This window comes from Populus trichocarpa, chromosome 1, assembly GCF_000002775.5.
Source record: "Populus trichocarpa isolate Nisqually-1 chromosome 1, P.trichocarpa_v4.1, whole genome shotgun sequence".
Taxonomy (NCBI): Eukaryota; Viridiplantae; Streptophyta; class Magnoliopsida; order Malpighiales; family Salicaceae; genus Populus; species Populus trichocarpa.
The window spans coordinates 969,883-986,050 of NC_037285.2; the positions used below are offsets into that span (position 1 = coordinate 969,883).

The 16,168-nt window shown below is 35.8% G+C and overlaps 3 protein-coding genes across 9 annotated transcripts; all 3 read left to right on the forward strand.

Moving 5' to 3' along the window:
• Positions 1 to 956: 956 nt before the first annotated feature.
• On the forward strand, positions 957 to 5,306 carry LOC7455771 (uncharacterized). Its single transcript, XM_024590806.2, has 8 exons — positions 957 to 1,417; positions 1,526 to 1,635; positions 1,982 to 2,038; positions 2,128 to 2,427; positions 2,890 to 3,137; positions 3,465 to 3,771; positions 3,860 to 4,133; positions 4,807 to 5,306. The coding sequence occupies exons 1-8, from the start codon at positions 1,028 to 1,030 to the stop codon at positions 5,059 to 5,061; spliced, it is 1,941 nt and encodes a 646-aa protein (XP_024446574.1). The 5' UTR covers positions 957 to 1,027; the 3' UTR covers positions 5,062 to 5,306.
• Positions 5,307 to 5,858: 552 nt separating this feature from the next.
• On the forward strand, positions 5,859 to 12,077 carry LOC7483281 (octanoyltransferase LIP2, mitochondrial). 6 transcript variants are annotated; one of them, XM_024595794.2, is made up of 4 exons: positions 5,862 to 6,042; positions 6,982 to 7,561; positions 10,588 to 10,705; positions 11,894 to 12,041. In XM_024595794.2, exons 2-4 carry the CDS (start codon positions 6,985 to 6,987, stop codon positions 11,910 to 11,912), a joined length of 714 nt encoding a protein of 237 aa, XP_024451562.1. In that variant the 5' UTR covers positions 5,862 to 6,042; positions 6,982 to 6,984; the 3' UTR covers positions 11,913 to 12,041. The 6 variants fall into 6 exon arrangements, 5 of the variants coding, with proteins under 5 accessions (XP_024451557.1, XP_024451562.1, XP_024451566.1 ...); XR_002980519.2 differs by lacking the exon at positions 11,894 to 12,041 and adding an exon at positions 8,031 to 8,191 and having other exon boundaries at positions 5,876 to 6,042; positions 10,588 to 10,694; XM_024595798.2 differs by having other exon boundaries at positions 5,876 to 6,042; positions 10,588 to 10,650; positions 11,936 to 12,077.
• Positions 11,361 to 14,490, forward strand: LOC7483282 (uncharacterized). Of its 2 annotated transcripts, none has more exons than XM_024595782.2 (6): positions 11,361 to 12,148; positions 12,362 to 12,429; positions 12,748 to 12,815; positions 13,457 to 13,736; positions 14,071 to 14,144; positions 14,250 to 14,490. In XM_024595782.2, the coding sequence occupies exons 1-6, from the start codon at positions 11,723 to 11,725 to the stop codon at positions 14,264 to 14,266; spliced, it is 933 nt and encodes a 310-aa protein (XP_024451550.1). In that variant the 5' UTR covers positions 11,361 to 11,722; the 3' UTR covers positions 14,267 to 14,490. The 2 variants fall into 2 exon arrangements, with proteins under 2 accessions (XP_024451550.1, XP_052312882.1); XM_052456922.1 differs by having other exon boundaries at positions 11,365 to 12,148; positions 14,071 to 14,161.
• The last annotated feature ends 1,678 nt before the right edge of the window (positions 14,491 to 16,168 follow it).

Consider the following 16,168-nt stretch of genomic DNA (forward strand, 5'->3'; position numbering starts at 1 on the left):
AATATTTTTTTACATGGACTAGCATGTTTCAACAACAATTAGTGTGATGATTAATAATTTCAAAAAAGATTAAACTAGAAATTCTTTGCTTAAAAACTCTAATTGAAAGTTGATTGTGAATTTAGTAATTAAAAATTTCAAAAATAAATTTAGTAATCATATGTTATTTTTGTTTTTGAAAAAATTATGTATATTAATAGTTAGTATTAAAAGAAGTTGAGCGGCACTCAAATCAAGTCGATCTAATTTAACATGATAAATTAGTTTATTATACGGTTAGAATTTATAAAATTTTTTAAAAATAATATTATTTTAATATTTTAAACACAAATTTTATTATCAATCATGATTAGATTTGAGTTTTGTTGAATGATTCTTAGATAAGGATGAGTTTTATTATAAGGATGAATCCTCTATAATTGAATGCTTAAATAGTGGCAATTCTTTGTCATCTTACCCCACTGATACGCCATCTTATGACTTCATAGATAGAATAATTTAGCTCGCATTCCTTCTAATGAAGTGTTAATTCACTTAAACTAGGGTTCACAAATTAAATGAATGTCTGCAAGAAAGAAATCAATTTATTGAACGAGAACAATATGACTGTATACAATAAAAACAGTGTTTTTTAATAGTTTTAATGTGTTAATATTGAAAATAAAAAAGATTATTTTAATATATTTTTAAATAAATATTAAATATATTAAATTTTATTTTCATCTGATTTAAAGATTGTTCCGTTTAAATCTGGCTAACTCAATTAAATTAGGATGAGATTCAAACAACTTATTAGGATGAGATTCGAACAACTAAATTCAAGGATTTTTCTTCTTCTCAAAACAATTTAAAAGATATCAAAACAGCATATTTTTAGCGTGATTTTCATGATAAAAATTTGATAATTTATATAAAAATATAACCATAAAAAAGACAACACATAATCCGAAGGCAGAAGCTTTTACACACTTCCCAAACAAAACCCAAACCGCTTGAATATATCAGTCAAAGGCAACCATATTCAACAATGCCACCACTGCTTTCTCATTCCTCCTCTTCACTCTCCCTCCTCCGTCCCTTCCTCCCTATCAAATTCCCTTTCTACCCTCCCCCTTTCGTCAAATCCCAATTCTGCCCTCTATCACCTCCTGCTCACCTCTTCAAACCCTCCCTGTCACGCCACGTCAGCACGAGCTCCTTCCCTTCTAGCAGAGGTAGAGGTAGTAGTGTTTCCATGGAGTCATCCTCACCAGAACCAACTGTGTCACTCGACTCCGTGACGCAGGATTTAAAGAATCAAACTTTAGGTCCTGATGATGTTAGTAAGGCTAAATTGAAGCTTGAAGATCTCAATTGGGACCATTCTTTTGTTAGAGCATTGCCCGGGGATCCAAGGGCTGATACAATTCCACGTCAGGTAGTCTTTCTTTTTTGATTTTTTTTTGAAAAGTTTTGATTTTTATGGGTTTTTTGTGCTGTCTGGATTGGAATAAATTGTGGGTTGTTGTTTTTGTTGTGGGTGTAGGTGATGCATGCTTGCTATACGAAAGTGTTACCATCTGCTGAAGTGGAGAACCCTGAGCTTGTTGCTTGGTCTGATTCTGTTGCTGATTTATTTGATTTGGATCCTAAAGAGTGAGTTTTTGATTTTTTTTGTGACTTTTTTATGCGCTTTTGTGTGTAGAAAATGATAAAAAACTATATAAATTGTGGGTTTTTAAGATGGATTGGATTTGAATTAGTTATGAAATTTTATCGTTTTTGCATCTTTATCAGTTTATATCTACTGATAGTTTACAAGTTTGCTTGTTCGTTTGTGTGATCCTAAGTGTGTTTTAGAATATGCCCGCGATGGATATTGCGGGTTCCCACTCTCATGGGCATGTTCTATGCGTGCACAGCTGAGAATGTGTGTGGCATTGATTTTCAATATTCACGAGACTGAATGACCGATGACAGTTTTTTGCGCTGGGATTTGCAGATTTGAAAGGCCAGATTTTCCCCTTTTGTTTTCAGGGGCTTCTCCTTTGGTTGGAGCGTAAGTTTTGTAACTTTGGATTTATGTTGTGACTTGACCAAGTATCTTGCTTCTATGTATTTATTTACATATTGACATTTGTCTTGCAGGTTGCCATATGCTCAGTGCTATGGAGGACATCAATTTGGGATGTGGGCAGGTCAGCTGGGTGATGGTAGGGCAATAACACTTGGGGAGGTTGTAAATTCAAAGTCTGAAAGGTGGGAACTGCAACTTAAAGGTTCCGGGAGGACTCCGTATAGCCGTTTTGCAGATGGCCTTGCGGTTTTGCGTAGCAGCATTAGGGAATTTCTTTGCAGTGAAGCAATGCACTGTCTAGGAATCCCGACAACTCGTGCACTTTCTCTCGTGACAACAGGAAAATATGTTACCCGTGACATGTTTTACGAGTAAGTTGTCAGGGTTTTGAATTTTCTGCTAGCAGAATGCTTTCTTTTTTTTCAGCTTCACAGAGTACTTATTTCCTTTGTGCTAGTGCTTCTACATGATGTTCTGTTGGGGATTTATGCTGATACTAGAAAGTTTGCCTTTTGACACATGGAGGAACTGGAGGTTTAGAGACTTTGAAAATGAATTTAGTATTTGTCACAATGGAATATGCTGTAGCCTTGAACTTCATTTACCTTTCATTAATTAGGAAATATTTTTGGTTTTTTTGTTGCAAATATAACTCTTTTGCACTTCCATTAAACATTTTGTAGTTGACTGACGTAGGTGGAAATGGAAATTATAACATGTTACTGGGAACTCCTGGAATTGAAAGACAACTGTTTGGTCAATGTATTCACGTGATGACTTTGAGATGCTCTTCAGTGAATGCTGATTACAAGTTTTTGCACCTCTTTTTGCAGTGGCAATGCAAAGGAAGAACCTGGTGCTATTGTTTGCCGAGTTGCACCATCCTTTCTTCGGTTTGGTTCGTACCAAATACATGCCTCTAGAGGGAAAGAGGACCTTGAAATTGTTCGTGCTTTGGCAGATTATGCCATCAGACATCATTTTCCTCATATTGAGAACATGAATAAAAGCGAGAGCTTATCTTTTAGTACAGGTGATGAAGATCATTCAGTTGTGGATCTGACCTCAAACAAGTATGCAGGTAAATATAGAGCTTCCATTAGATTATAGTAAGAGTTAGGTATGTAGAAGAATTGTAATAGTGGTATGTGGCTTGCCTAAGAAGACTGCAAAGTAAAGGAAGTACTGTGTGAGCTTCATGAAGAGTTCAACCTATAGTCAGAAATGATTAAATATGAAAATTATTTTACATTGTGGTTTAAGCACTTTGAATCCATGATACTTGAGATTGAATTAATTTACTTTTATTGATTAGGGCACCCTTGTCGTCCCATATTTAATCGGGACCATCTTCCAGAGTCCTCAATTGTATTCTACTCATTTTGCTTTATCTTGTGAACTTTTTCAGCTTGGACAGTGGAGATTGCTGAACGGACTGCTTCTATGATCGCAAGCTGGCAAGGGGTTGGCTTTACACATGGAGTAATGAACACTGACAACATGAGTATACTGGGTCTCACCATTGATTATGGTCCCTTTGGATTCCTGGATGCCTTTGATCCTAGTTTCACTCCAAACACCACGGATCTTCCAGGAAGAAGATACTGTTTTGCAAATCAGCCTGATATTGGTTTATGGAATATTGCACAGTTCACAGCTACCCTTTCAACTGCCAAGTTGATTAGCGATAAGGAGGCAGATTATGCCATGGAAAGGTACTTGTATTTTGTAATTGTTAGATTTAATGGAAGCATATTTGCCAATGGCAGTTGCTTATAGGGTATTTGCAATGACTTGTTACAGATATGGAAACAAATTCATGGATGAGTATCAAGCTATGATGACTAGAAAACTTGGCCTTCCAAAGTACAATAAACAATTGATCAGCAAACTCCTTAATAATATGGCTGTGGATAAAGTTGATTACACAAATTTCTTCCGGTTGCTTTCCAATGTTAAAGCAGACCCAAAAATTCCGGAAGATGAGTTGTTAGTTCCCCTGAAGGCTGTTCTTTTAGATATTGGACAGGAGCGTAAAGAGGCATGGATGAGCTGGGTGCAATCCTATGTGCATGAGGTAAAATATACACGCATTATATCTTCGGTGTGGATTACTATATTTACTATGCTTCCTCTTTTGTTTTCAAAACTTGTTACTGTTTTTGCCCCTGGTTACATATGGTTAATTGTTTCCTTTGCTATCATGGCATGTAGCCATTTTCCTTTTCTTCTCTTTCTTGTGCCTATGCACAAAGCACACTTGATGGCTTTGTGGAAACTTTTAGCTATCCACACTTGTGTTTTGTATATAATTCTTACAACCAACAATGTTTCAGACAATGGTACTCTTATGAAGTTGGGGAGAAGGCAGCGGGTCTCGAGCTTAAGTCCTACCCTTTTCACCTAAATAAACTAAAATAAATGAACAGTTTAATTTTAAACTTAGACATTATAATAGTTAGAGGAAATTCATTTGATCCGTGGCAAGCAGTTATTACTCTTTCATGGCACTACTATGCCATGCACGTTCCATGTGATTCTTTTTTATATCCCTAAATAGTTGTTAGGTGCCTCCCTTGCATTCATAATCAGGTATGGTCATACAATGCTTTTGGTGCATGTGTGCGTGCTTGCCTGGTTTTTATTTTTATGAACTATCTGATGGAACAAACAGATCAGATGAGGCGTGATGTGTTTTACGCAGTTTCAGTTTTCAGTTGTATCATAAGATCTCCTTTCTACTTCTGCAGCTGGCTGCTAGTGGGATCTCAGATGAGCAGAGGAAGGCCCAAATGAATTCAGTAAACCCCAAGTATGTTCTCCGAAACTACTTGTGCCAGACTGCCATTGATGCAGCTGAACAAGGTGATTACACAGAGGTCAGGAGGCTCCTTAAATTAATGGAGCGGCCGTATGATGAGCAGCCTGGAATGGAAAAATATGCTCGCCTTCCACCAGCCTGGGCGTATCGGCCTGGTGTTTGCATGCTTTCATGCTCTTCATGAGTTGCTTGATCTTATTGAAAGTAGTCTTAAGACATGTATGTAATAGTAGAATCAAGCTCCTGTCCTCACAATAAACTGCAGTAACATGGAAACCTTGTTTGTCTATGCTGTTATAACAGGTCAAGTTGGAAAGGTATTATTTATTTATTTATTTTTATTTTTTCTTATCACAATGGTTGTAATCTTGTTCTTGGATAATATGGAGACTGCTTGAGTTTCTTCAATGTTATAGACACGTGAGTATATATGCATGGTGTTATTACTGAAATATGCCTTTTTTATGGACGTGTAAAAAAAACAAAAACTTTTCTGAAGGTTATTTGTTCTTCGAGTGGGTTAATATAGGAACTTGAAATACAGAGCCTAATTCGAGTTAAGTTTTTAATTAAATTAGTTAAGATATAGATTTGAGATATGAGAGCTTGCAATGTTATGTATAGTATTTTTTTTTATATATATACCTAAATATTGAAAATTTCATGATTATTTAAAAAGTGATTTTCTAAAGGAGAAAATATACTATTTATTTTGTAACAAAATATCATTGTAAGTGGTAATAAACTTTGAAGTATACCATTATCCTTTTTTTTATTCAATTTAATTAATTCATCCATAATTATTTAAATTTTAATAGTTAATATTTATATTCAATTTCATGCATGTAAATCTTTTCTCATTATATTTTAAATTTGAAAGCAATATGATTAAAATATCTTTAAATAATTTCAGTAAACATCCAAACTTTTGATCATAAAAGAAGATAGATTGAGCTTAACTGACAGTCCATTTATAACGACAAATACAGACAGTCAGAGACCATTTGTTTTCTCAAACGACATGTCAATCCAAAAACCTTATGCCTTCCCTTAAAAACTCAAACCGGTGCGTTTTCTCTATTGTGCTCTCTCTGTCTCTCTCAAAATCTTCTTCCTACGTGAAATTGACTTTTGTGGCTAAGCAGAAGCTGTTTCTCTGTTACAGGTGAGCCTTTATTGAATCTCGATTCATCTGCATTGTTCAAAATTACAGTGTATTTGTTTTTTTTTTATTCCCTGATTGTTAATTGCGTGCATTGAATCTCATAATCTTGGTTTGAAAATGGATAATGAAAACATTTAGCTTGCTGAAACCATTACATTTTTTTTATGCACTGACTGTTTGATGAAATGCCTCAATGAAACTTTTCAGATTTTGCTAAATTACTAAAAATAAATCCCACGAAGAAATTTAGTTTTTTTTTAGCTTTTGGAGTGAAAAAATCAGCCACAATAAGGTCTGGTGCGGGTTGAAATTACATGAAGGACATGCAATGGATAGGGTTTTTTTTGTTTTGTTTAATTTTAAGTGAGATTTTTTGACTGAAGGTCACATTTTGGATGAGAAATCTAGTAAGCGATGATAACCCTTTTTTAGTACATTGTTTCTGCTACAACCCATGTTTTTGTTCTTAATGTTGGGCTTCCTTCATTGAGGAATTGATGCATTTCTTTTCAAATAAGCTTTTTCTTTTTTGGTGGTTTAGTTATAGCATAAAAAGGAGGAGTACTTATATATGAAGATTTGTTGTTTATTTGTACTATTTGTTATTGTGACGTTGATATCCCTTCCTTTTGATCTTTTAGATTCTGTGAGTTAATTGATGGTCTCATTCACTAGCAAACAAAAATTGGTGCTGCCGTCTTTGGCTTGCCGTTGACAGTTAAAATTCTTACTGTTTTACATCATACTGAAAGCGTTGATTTTTCTACCCAGAATTATGAATTTAGCTAAAGTTGCATGTGCATGTGCATGGGAATTTTTGCTTTTTTGATTTTTAAATCTAATTCTAATATTTGGGGTGCAATAGTACCATGTGATTATAACACAATGATGCCGTGAGAATAAGATAAGAATAGGGATTAATTATTTCTCGGTTTGCAGAGAATGATATTTCCACGAAGTCTTGAGGTTTGGAAATTAGGTAAAGTCAACTACTTGGAAGCACTTAAGCTGCAGGAAAAGCTGGTGTGTGATAGAAAAGCATATAAGATTCCAGATACGCTGTTGTCCCTGCAACATCCTCCTACATATACTCTTGGCAAACGGCGCACTGATCATAATTTGTTGATCCCTGTGCCTGAACTTGAAAAGATAGGAGCTGAACTTCACTATACACAAAGAGGAGGTGACATTACATATCACGGTCCTCATCAAGCCATCTTATACCCCATCATTTCTCTTCGTGACATTGGACTTGGTGCTCGGAAGTATGTGGAAAAACTTGAGTTAACAATGATTGATATGGCGTCACAATATGGTGTGAAAGCTTGTGCTGGAAAAAAGTGTGAGACCGGTGTTTGGGTTGGAGATAGAAAGATTGGTGCAATTGGAGTTCGCATATCATCTGGAATCACTTCTCATGGATTGGCGTTCAACGTTGATCCTGATTTAGACTATTTTAAGCACATTGTGCCTTGTGGGATTGCTGATAAAGAAGTTACATCTTTGAGAAGGGAGACAGGTACTGTGCTTCCTTCTGAAGAAGTAATTCATGAGCAGTTGATTTCTTGTTTTGCAAGAATATTTGGTTTCAATAATCTTATTTGGAAGGAAAACGAGCCAACATTGCTAGATAATGGGAAACCTGAAAGACACGTGGATTGATAATGCTTCAGTATTTTGTATGTAATGAGAACTGAATGACATGTGGCTATTATATGCCTAAAAAATAAATTATGTAAACCTTTTTCTGTATGATTGATTATTCATGAAATGAATCAATATGAGATTTTTCCAGTGACATATCGTGTCTATATCAAGAGAGTGACAAACAGAATAGTCTTGCAATACCTGAGGATATTTTATTGTTTTTTCACAATGCATTAAGAACTGCGGACACAGTGAATTATTTTTAGGAATGGGGAATAGGGAAAGTAGAATCATCAATAGAAAGTTCTTATTATGTTTTGAGGTTGTCAGTGTGATTGTAGGCAATATAGGGTACAAGGCATTTGAGAACTCAGGTCCTGTGGTGATCATGCTGGGGGAGTTCTAGAAGCAACCTTAATACTGTTAGATCCAGGATCAGCATCTTCAATCAGTGAGATCTTGTTGGTGCTTTTTTCTTGTGTGAAAACAGCATATGATCCTGGTAATTCTGATGCTGTATGATCCAGTATTATATGAGTTCAGAATGCATATGATCATGTCAGTAATGAGTTGGAAATCAGTAATGTTTCTATTTTATTCCTGTTTTGCATGAATGTGTTTGCCCTTACATGTACTCAGGATTCCCAGCCCATGAAACCACCTAACGGCTTCACCAAAACCTGTATTCTAATACCTCTCCCAAGAGTTCCTTGACTAGATCTCCCAAATTCTCCATATAATGTTCTTGTTTAACATCTGTGATCATTTTTCTTCTACCCTATGAGACGAGATTGCAGTTTCCAAGGATAAAAAACTTCAACCATCTGCCGAATAATGTGAAGTGACTGAGGAGTGATACACCATCACATGGCTAAATGGAAGGGAGTTTACCAAATTTAGAGGAGTATCTTTATGATAATGCTTCAAAGGTTGCTGCTTGGGTTTGGGCTGGTGGATACCTTTTCAGCATGTCTTCAGGTTCTTAAATCCAGACTCTATATTCAATCCACCTCTGAATCTTGGGAGAACCATTGGCCATGAGGTGAATAGTGAAATAAAAATACATACATAAATTGAAAAGAGTTCTGCAAGGCTGTCAAGATGACTAAATTTGGTTGAGGCAAAAGATTAACTGTATTAGACATGCAAAAATAATCCTCAAGGCTCAGACTTTAACTACACCAACTTGAGTTTTATATGAATGCAGCACTAGGATTAGGTTGGAGAAGATTAGGACGGAACCCAAGTCACATTAGTCTAAGTTCCGCATGGTAAAGTCGTGGAAGAGGAGCATGGCATTTTTTAGAAGAAGATGGTTGATTTTGTTGTGTAAAGCAGACTTTCCCAGCTAACTATAGCTGTATCTGTTAGTCTTAAAAGTAGTACAAAACTGTTTTGTGACTAGTAAAACAGGGCAGAAGATGGGGTTGGTCTCATGTGATAAGTCACATGAGTCATATTTGGAAGACTGCACAGAAGTCAGAAGTATAATATTCAATTCAGAATCACATGGTCAGCTGCTTCCAAGTTCCAACCTATTCAAGAACAAAAGTCCTATCATTAAACTACCGATAAAAATAAAGAAGCAAATCACCTAAAGTATAGTTTATATGGAAATGTTACTGGGAAATTGGCCAGTCAAATTATGCTTCTACAAGATTCTAACATGCATTATAATTGGAATCCTGTCATGCCTTATGCTGATGTGGATCATCGAGCTGCTTTGTCATTATTAGTTTTCTAACTGATTTCTCTCTCTCCATAAGCAGATATTTCATTATATATGAGTTTGGGAAATCCTTATTTCAATTATTGCTTGCCCTGTTTGGAAATGGTCTAGATCTACCCCTTTTAACCATGAAAGCTTAAACATAGCCTGGTTATTCTGAATGGTCTGTCCATTAGCTTCTTGTTTATCTGTAGTTCCTAGGGGCAGGAGAACACCTTGTACCTGGTTAAGATATTATTGGGGTTTAACTACCAAACAGGCCTAGGCTTTTTATTAATGTTGTCTATAAATTACTCCCAGCCAGAGTTGAGCACAAACTATATGTAACATTATGCACTGCCTCCTTGAGAAGACACCACCATTTCCTTAGCTCCGAAAACACCAGGAATTTCATTGTCTTTGCAAAAGTATATCATGGGAAATGGTAACAGAGCTTTGTTTGTTCTATTTTCCTTGATTCTTATTCATGTTCTCATGTCCTCTCTACCGTGTCTTCACCATGAGAGAAAGGTTCTATTATTATACAGAAATCAAGGAAGGAGATTGCTAGTTTCTGTCTCTTCTCTTTTGTCAAAAATGCTAACAAGTCAAATGAAGCCAATAAAGACCCTCAGAAAGCTTGGAGACAAGTCTCAGGAAGGCTCCACCAAGTCTTTCAAACCCTACTCAGAACAAGTAGCCTTAACAGTATTTGTGTAGAGATCTCTGAAAGGAAGAGAAACTCATTCTCTTTCAGCATTTTTGCTGTTTTTCCCACTTTGGATAGGTAGAACAATTGGATCTCTATACAGGTCTTGGTCTTTCTTTAGGCCTATGGATCTGTAACTCAATTCATTTTTCCCCTCCAAGTACCTGATTTTTCAGTAAATTTAGAAAGACATGAGGTGAATGTATTTACAGGAACTTTGTAAGTTTATATAAAAAACAGTAGCAACTCTTTTCAGGAAGATTGCAATTTGTCATTGGTTATTAATGTACACTTATCCCAAGTTCGATCATCTTTCCTATGATAGTTATGTTTATGTTCCTCTTTCTGGTTGCTACTGCATATTGTTTTCTTGTCTTCTATTTAATTTTAATTTCTCAGCAGATGCATAATGATGAAATATCCACATCAGCTATGTTCTTACTTGGTTTTCTAATGCGATCCCATGTGATGGGCAATGTAGGGATGGGCGCTTTGATTTTCCATGGGAACAAGGCTTACAAAAAGGAGCTGCACATGTTAAACAGTAAGGCTATTAGAATTCTCACCTCTTTGTACAGAACCTTTACAGCCTTGAGAGGGTATGTTCTCCCTCCCTCCCTCTCTATTGGTGTCTAATATTCATTAGCATTCTTACATCCATGCAACAGGCATCTGCATAAGAATTTTTGATACATTCTTGTTTAATAGAACTGAACCGCACATAGTATGGATATCATCTTATATGCATTCAGCCAATATATCTAAACCGTAGAGCTCTAATTTTATGCTTCTAATATATTTAGACTGATGTTTTTAACTGGTTGAAGTGTTCCATCTCTAAATTGAAATTTGAAAGTCTTCTTTCAATGAATAATTACATTATGGGACCTTCCAAATTGAAAATGATAAAAGTTTTAACTCAACTGGGAAGGAAGAGAAGTTTGTTACACAGCATAGCATACAGATTTATTTTCCACCGAACCAGTAGAATTCCCATCTCCTTCCTTTTTTATTTGTTTAATTTTTTTGCTTTGCTCCTCCATCTGGATCTTAATTTAATACTAAAAAACAAAATCTAAGTTGGACTGTTGGATTTACTTTTTTATTTTTTCTTTCTCACCCATTTTAAATATGTTTGTCACTAGATATGGAATCATTATTGATAATGATGAATTATTGCTAGTCCATATGCAGTATACTTCCTATATATATATATATATATATATATATATATATCAGTAATTTCCTTATCTCCTTTAATAGTTATATACGAGGTCATTATTTTTCTTTTTTTTTCATATACATCCCAATATTCTAGACTTGTTTCCAATTGAAACATAATTTCCAAACTCAGTATTCAATGCATTGAAAGAAAGTTTTGCAAAGAATCAACGGGCACTAGGGAGTAATGCTATAAAGAAGTGGCTGTCCATTTTGCTAATAGACATGGCAGTACACGAAATATCATGCATGCTGTCATCTGCTCTGGCAAATCCCAAACTGAAAATGAAGTAATACTACACGTGTGGAAAATGCAATGATACATGCTCCACGTAGTTGATGACCAGAAGATTTCTATGTAACGGACAGATTAGCATTCTTTTCCTCATGGCATTATGCACATATTCTTATATCTTAAGTTTTCTCTCTTCGTTGTAACGAGTGCTACGGTAGACCTCAATTTCACCATCCAATCTATTAAGAGTCTCTCTTTTCCTCTTCACTTAATTCCTCCCATTCTAAATATGAGAATTCGAAATAGCCGGCCTTCTTTTCCTATTCCACAGGCACCGCAAGCTGTTTTAAGGTCTAACCATCTTCGTCCACAGTTTCGGCACTTTGATGAGCGATTCTTGGTTGAAGAAGAGAACCGGCGCATTGGATGGCCGTATTATCCTTTAAGAAAACATTCAAGTCCGGATGTACAAAAGGTGCAGCCACATGATGGGCTCCAATCAGCAATTGCTAGCGAAATCAAATCTTCAGATTTTGTAGAAAAGAAAACTGGAAAAGAGAATTGCATGCCTGCGATGCAAAGCCATGTAATTAATCTTCCATTTTTACCTGCTATTTTCCCTTTTAGGGATTTGGTATTATCTATTTGTTAAAGCCGCTGTCAGTTTCATTTTTGTTTCTCTTTTCATCGATATTTCTTTCTTCAAATTAATTGTGTGCTTGATTGAAGGATGTTCAATTGAAAAATATAGCATCATGTTACAAAAAAAATGTTATTAGAGCTTATAAATCTATTTCAGGTGTCACAAAAACTTGAAGAACCTGACAAGGAAGGAAGAACATCAAATTCTTCTGCATCTTCTAAAAGGTAAATTTGTTCTACCATTTTTGCCTCTTCTATCCCTGTCATATTATGTAGAGATTAATTATTTTAATCATTTCAGGAAATATGCGTATCTTTTAGTTATTAACCATCTGCCTGCCTTTAACATCTTTGAATTTTCATTTTGTTTCATTTATGGGGATACTCTTTTAATCTGTATCATTATGGAATTTCGTTCTCAATCAGACAGATTTGAAAATTAATTGTCATTCTTCATTTTGTCATATAGATTTGCCTTTTGATATACACTTATGATATCCCTGTTAGGCTGAATTAGTTTTTCATTCTATTGTGAAATAACAGGAATGTAAAAGGTCCCAGGTTTTCAGCCAGTGTTGTCCTTGCCCTTCCAGCACCCTGCACTCAACCAGGTGAACTACAACTTCCTTTGTAATTAGAGCAATGCCACACAGTTAGTTCTCATTCTGATTGATGTGGACTTCAATGTTCATATCCAACCTTGTCTACTGATTTGACAAATGCAACTGTATGTCTGCAATAATTGAAATGAATAGAGGAGTCCTTTGGAGTCACGCTTCAGGATAGGGAGCCTGCTTCAAAGATACTGAGGGCATTGGTGCAATCAAAGGATCCGTTGGTTTCAACATATCTACTATGCTAATTCCATGATACAAATGCTGTTGGCTAGACTCATATGGGTGTCAATCCGTGCTAATTAATCACCGTATAAAACCACTTCTAAATTGCCATTATTTCATCAAAATTAATGCTTTGGAATCGATCAGTGTAAAAATTGTAAAGTGAACAAGACACTTAGAAATACATGACCTTTGTTCAGAAACACAGATTAGAGAAAAATCTTTTGGGTCCTACATTGTTTCTCGAACAGAATTGGTTGAGTCGCAATCCACCTGTAAGTATTGAAGGCTCCTTAAAAAAATTCTTTAGGTTGATTTTTTTCCATTACAATATTTGTTGTGATTCTGCTTTGATACTTTGAGCCTCTGTTTTCTTCTCAAGCAGTAGTTTTATTCCTCGTATTTCCTTGTAGCTCGTGGCAAAAAAGTTTATCGTACACAAAAGGAACTTCCCTTGAAGAAAAGGAAGAAGTCCCGGAAATTGGAAATTGAAAGAACGCAGGCAGAAAAGGAAGAAGCTGCTACTGTAAAGCCGGCCAGAACAAAAGAAGCTTTCAACAAGCATGACACCAGTCAGGTGAGGACCTGCATCAATTGTTTGTTGAATTGTGAATCATCGCCCCCTCATTCAAGCACTTATGATTCACATGGGCTTCAAAATGAAGAAGATAAGTTGGTGGAAACAGCTACTCTGTAAGTATTCCTTATACCTCTATAACTAGTCTTTTGTTCCTTCTGCACCGAGTACTCTTTTGCAAAACTTTTTAAGACTGATGTTGGGTGTTACATGAAAATTGGCCTTCTGCATTTTGGTTTCTCAAATCATTCGGAGAAACAGTTTCCCTTCATAATGAAGGCACTATATAAATACAACATGCTTTCTCATTGTTTCTTGGCATATTTATAAAATGTTTTGTTATGGTGTGCCCATGTAAGCGGATGCAGATGCGGAGTATGCACATACACATGCTTTTTAGCTTTTTCCCTTCTAATTCAGCTATAGATAACAGTAGCTTTGATTGTGAAGGCATGGCGAAAAGCCAAACAGAAAGAGGGGAAGGCCAAGGAAGGATTCAGTGCATCAGTCAATGGCAACTTTAGGTACTTCTCCCTTTTAGGTGGGTTTTCACATGGATGCTTGTGTGTTTACCGTCTCCATAGAGATATAGTGTTCAGTAATAAACAATTTGTAATTTGTTTTTGTAGGCATGGATCAAAGCTAATGCAGAGGAGTGCAAGGCCACACATGAAATAATTACTCATTAATTAAGACATCACCATTATTTTTTTCCCCTCTCTTTGCAGTATAATTCCTGTTATGTATTGCTGGAAACTGAACCTAAAACTTTGTAGTTAGAATGCTTAGTTCAAAACTACGGGGTATTTAGTCCCTTGGAGAATTGTTACTGTATGTGTTGTTGTGGTATGAAGTTACAGTTACTAGTTACTGTTTAGAATAATAACTCAGCATAAATATGGTATACCTATGCTGATTTTAACCATTGCTCACAACTTGATTAACCTAAATTTAAATTTAATGGGCCTAACTTTTTTTTAAAAAAGCCCAAAACCCTCTAATGGCTCAAAAAATTTCTCATAGGGCTACCAAGTCCGAGTCTAACTACTATCAAGGTGCATGACAGCTTAAGTCCATGTTGGGTGTGTTGTCATGCCCAACTTTGGAGATAAGCATGTACTCTAGCACCTACTTGGGCTCGGGCACATGCTTGGATCTAGATAACATGTTTAAATTTATTTTTCATCTTTAATGGACTTATGCACGTTGCCCAAGCTCAACTTTCTATTGAAAATATTTTCAGGATGCTACACAGGTCTCTTAATATTATATAACGGCCCAAATATGTATTATTTTGTTAGAATACAACTCAAAATATTACAATGATGAAATTACACTTTAGCTCATTCTCTCTACAAAAAAACAACTCATAAACTATAAATACACCATGAATCATTCAAACTCAAGGTTCATAATCTCTTCATTCTTAACATTTTCAGCATATATATTTTCAGAGTCTTTCTCTTTAAAATATAATTGCACTTTTTCTCTATAAAGTTATTGATTTAAGCATTTGAGAATCCCCAAATCCATCAAAGAGAACCTTTTGCAAGTACTATCTATCAGCCACATTGACTTACCAGACACCATAAGCTACCAACTACCAATCACTCGGGCTTTCCATATCAAGCTATCAAATATCTTGGTTAGGGAGAATAGATCATATTACTTGAACAAAGAGATAAACTGATGATCCAATATATAAATCTTATTCCTAAGCTACTTGGATATTTAGAGATCTTATCATTAATGTTGTTCATGAAAAACTGATAAAAAAACCATCAGGTTCTAAAACTTTGTTTATGACATTTCTAAGCCATTTCATGACACACAACCAAGACACACCTGGGTCAGGACATATAATACATTTACCCATTACCACATGCACTTATACCTAACTAGACCTTCAACAACTCACCAATTAGGTGCAACTCCTTACTCAGATCTTGCTAGTAACCCAATGGCAAAATTAGACCTTGCCACCCCAACAAGTCTTGATATCTTCAGTAACACATAATGCCCTAGCGCCATGGCCACTAACCGCATCAAGAGCTTGTAGACGATTACATTATCCAGAGAAGACTAGACAAAATAACATTCTCGAGAGTCCCTTAAAGGATCGCTCACACCATTGTGATACCCATGTACAAAGTCAGTACTCCAAATGTAAAACCCCAAAAATTTATTATAAGAAGAATAATATAAAATAAATAGTGTTTTCTTTGAAGGGTCTAAAAAAATAAATAAAAGAAAGGAAGTGTCGCACGTGTGCGGCGTCGCGGCGATCGTCCTCCCTCGCTCCAATGTGTGTGGGTCTGGAAAATATGGGGAGACAAGGGAATTCTTGTCTCTTATCGGTGGAAAAATAGAATGGAGTCGCCACCTAGTATTATGGTCACTAGGAACCCTAACTGGTCTCAGAGATCGGGTACGGAGACTGGTTGCGTAAAGGAAAGGTATTAGCACCCCAAATACGCCCTACCTAAGGTAAGCTGCATTGTTTTATTTGTCTGATCAAAATCTTAGGTTTGGTCGTGTTTCCTAATTG